Source organism: Tubulanus polymorphus, chromosome 3 (genome assembly GCF_964204645.1).
Source record: "Tubulanus polymorphus chromosome 3, tnTubPoly1.2, whole genome shotgun sequence".
Lineage (NCBI taxonomy): Eukaryota > Metazoa > Nemertea > Palaeonemertea > Tubulaniformes > Tubulanidae > Tubulanus > Tubulanus polymorphus.
The window spans coordinates 3,157,515-3,160,992 of NC_134027.1; the positions used below are offsets into that span (position 1 = coordinate 3,157,515).

General features: G+C 38.7%; 1 protein-coding gene across 1 annotated transcript; it reads right to left on the bottom strand.

The window, feature by feature from the left end:
* Window positions 1-354: 354 nt before the first annotated feature.
* LOC141901645 (sphingomyelin phosphodiesterase 5-like) lies at window positions 355-2,687 on the bottom strand. Its single transcript, XM_074789024.1, has 7 exons — window positions 1,894-2,687; window positions 1,738-1,813; window positions 1,314-1,448; window positions 1,135-1,224; window positions 845-908; window positions 633-771; window positions 355-559 (listed from the first exon to the last, which is right to left on the bottom strand). The coding sequence occupies exons 1-7, from the start codon at window positions 2,683-2,685 to the stop codon at window positions 473-475; spliced, it is 1,383 nt and encodes a 460-aa protein (XP_074645125.1). The 5' UTR covers window positions 2,686-2,687; the 3' UTR covers window positions 355-472.
* Between the last annotated feature and the right edge of the window lie 791 nt (window positions 2,688-3,478).

Consider the following 3,478-nt stretch of genomic DNA (forward strand, 5'->3'; position numbering starts at 1 on the left):
TTGTCTTTAGTTGGAGGGAGGTTCGTGTTTCCTTTGTGTATCGATAATAATGAGTGCGAATAACATTAAGTTCATCCAGTCGAAGATTCTCGGAACTTTCTTCATACGACTTGTAATATCAGCAGTTGGAGAACACTGACATCATGTATGTCCTGCCCGAATATCATGGTTTTAACCCTCAACCTCTGAGTGAGTCCGACACCCTTCTCTACAAAGATGTAACGTATTTAAGCCTTTCTACAAATCATGAAATTGAACTTCAAAAATAGTAATTTATTAAATCTTCAGTAACATGATTAATTGTCTAAAATAATTCATTGAACAACAGAAAATTTATCTTAAAAAATAACCACAATAAACTATTAATCGATGCATTTTTCCAACTTAAAAATCAACAACATTGAATAACTGATGAAATACCCTGAAGAACGCTAGAACTACTAGTATAACAAACAATCCGTACAAACAGTGATTATCTGTTTACTGTAAATGTCATAGAGCATGGAATGTGGTCAGTAAAAGTTGAAGCGGCTGTGATGAATGAAAACTCTTCCACTGACTAAAATGAAAGATAGCAGTCTTGTATTCCAGATCGAAAATATTCATCTACATCAATATCTACCGGAACTTACTAGGTCAATTTTATTAGGGGGACGGTAGAGGATGTTATCCAACTTGCGTTTACCATTAAACTCAGGCATTCCATCAGTAGCTTTCTTTCTGTATACGCTTTCAACAAAATACTGACGTAAACCGTCATTTTCCATAGTTCTAGAAAGAAAATGTGATCTTCGTTTTAACTATTTATTCATTACCAGCCACACATTAGAAAGGTTTATCTCACCTCTTCAATCCATCAGGTGTCGAGATAAGTTTCATATGAATGTCATCCGTGATCAGCTTCGTACCTAGAAAGTGTAATCCATAAAGAGTATCAAGGCAGCCACTTTCCGCCAATTTACAAATTCCCTGAGTTTCCCACCATTTTTCTAGTATAACAAAAAAATTCCCCGAGTGAATCAAATTCCCTTTTTGAGTATTGCAAATTTTGTAAAATGTCCTGTTTTTTCCAGGTCAGGCCCACCCTGATCATACATGTGTTTGGCATTTCATTTTGCGGTGTAAGTTATTTACCTACTACCCATGGTTTATATTCGCCTCTGTCATTAACGCAAGGATCGCAATAAGAATCAAATATTGAATGTTTCCAATTCGCTTCCTCTCCTACAGAAAATGAGTATCAAATTTTACATTACGAGAAGTTGAACAAAAGCTACAAATGTTATATATCGAAATGCATCAACATTATTTACCTAATGACATACGATCGAAATTGAAATCTCCGCAAAGAATATCGAACAGTACAACTTCGTCTTCTACTTTGGTAGCTCGTTGAAATAGTTCGATTTCACACAATACAGCGTCCATCTGTAAACAGCGTATTTCTCCTACCATAGAAATATAAATATTTTGAAAATGTAAAAATCACTGTATCATATTTTTGCCCAAGAAATCAGTATATACAATGTAGTTGTGCTATTCTCTTCTTGAACCCGGTCTGGCTGGAAGTGTTGTATGTTGTAATTTGGGAAAGGATAGGATGGCGCCTTATAAATTGAAGGCCTTATAAATTGAAGAAAGAACTATTTCCGGTGTAGAGATATCACGGAGGGGTTGCGGGGTAGGGAATTCCATTCGATGGGTGCAAATGTCCCGAATACACATGATCTAACTTACGTCCGAATTGCTGCAGATGCGTATTAGCGATGTATCCAACCAGTTTCTTGTTCGAACTTGTTTGTCCAAGATCAATCTGCGTATTATAAGATTAACACAAAATTACGACGAATTCATGAATTTTCTTTGAAAGGGACCGTCGATTGAAGAGATTACCTTAGCCATCAATACACCTTTCGACAGGAATTTCTCTTTTCCTTCACAAGCCCAGAACCTCTTGAAGTCGGCGTCTGTGATCGGATATCGACTGGCGATAAACAAACCACTGTTCAATAACTGAACGCAGGATTTACATCCAGCATCGTGTAACATGAAGCCAAAACTTTCGCTCAGAATCTCTCTTAGAATTGCCGAAGCATCGGAATCGAATACTTCTTGTAAACAGAGGAAATCAATTGATTTTGGAAATTTCGTTGATAGAGGATACACGAAATCGACGAGGGTCGTGTGTCGTCTGAATCGAGCATTGAATGAGTTACTGTCATCCGTTACAGGCGCTTCTACCATCACTAATTCATCTGATTCTACATCGTCTCCGTGAATTATAGCTGATGCTATGTTTCGAGCTCTTCTCTTCACGTTGCCCAGATTCTCAGTGCGTGCGATCGCTTCAGGCAGAAGACAAGTATTCGCCGTTACGACTGTAAATTTGGCATCCTCACCAATTTTCTTGATTTGTTTGCCTTGCTGTTCAATACTCTCTTCGATCGACTTCGTTATTGCGGGTAAATTATTTGCTTCCTTTTCTACAGATGTCTCCCCTGGTGCTGATCGCTGAGTTGATTTTTGGCGGATATCTTGGATGCTTGCTGGGTTACAAAGCTCTAAACATTCGTAGTAAGCGTATGAATTCTTAACCTGCCCGAGAGCAATCCAAAATGGCAATCCTATCAACATTATCGGCGTGAAAATGCAAATGATAACAATCAGAAAAGGAGCACAGATCATAATGAAACAGTATCTCTCATTGCAGGGTGCATCTCTTTCAGGTGTTGTTTGGATGAACAGCGATATAAAAAAGTTCAGTAAGGAATACCACGGGTAGATGAATCCCCAACTAACCCTGTATATCACGTGTAGAAACTTGTTTGAAAAGAGATCTTTTACCAATGCCATATTTCATCAGTCTGAAAATATGAAATACATCGTATGAGTGAAAACCAATCAAGGCGTCTCGACGACAGGCGCTGGCTGAGTCGTGGTGTGGTACAAGGTCAGAGAAACGTAATGAAGGATAGGATAGGATAGGGGTTTAAGAAACAATAGGTTGGTCTTCATTCATTCATTTAGTGAAATATAAGGTTTCTTTTAAAATTTCGTATTAATTAGAACTTAATAGCGTACGTAAATCACCGCCAAATATGCCGAAAATCATTTAGATGCGCAAAACTCAATTCAAAATTGCGCGTACTGTCGCCACAAAACAAAACCAATGTCGCGGAACGAAATTAATCTATTGAAATACTGGCAGCACCGTACGGAACTTAAATCCGCGATTCGGGCTGGATAGCGATAAGTTCAATGATTGGCCGGCCCTCAGATTTAAACTTCCCATCTATCGATTGTCTGATACCGGAGTAGTAACAACAAATGTAAAACAATATAGTAATCGTATCTGGGTCGGCATCTCGTGACTACAAATTCCCGCTCCCGGGCACTGGGCCGGAGAGGCCATGACCGGACCACAGGCAAACTGACATGGCGTTTCACTTTCGGGCTTTTGTAGATTCGAATCAATAGG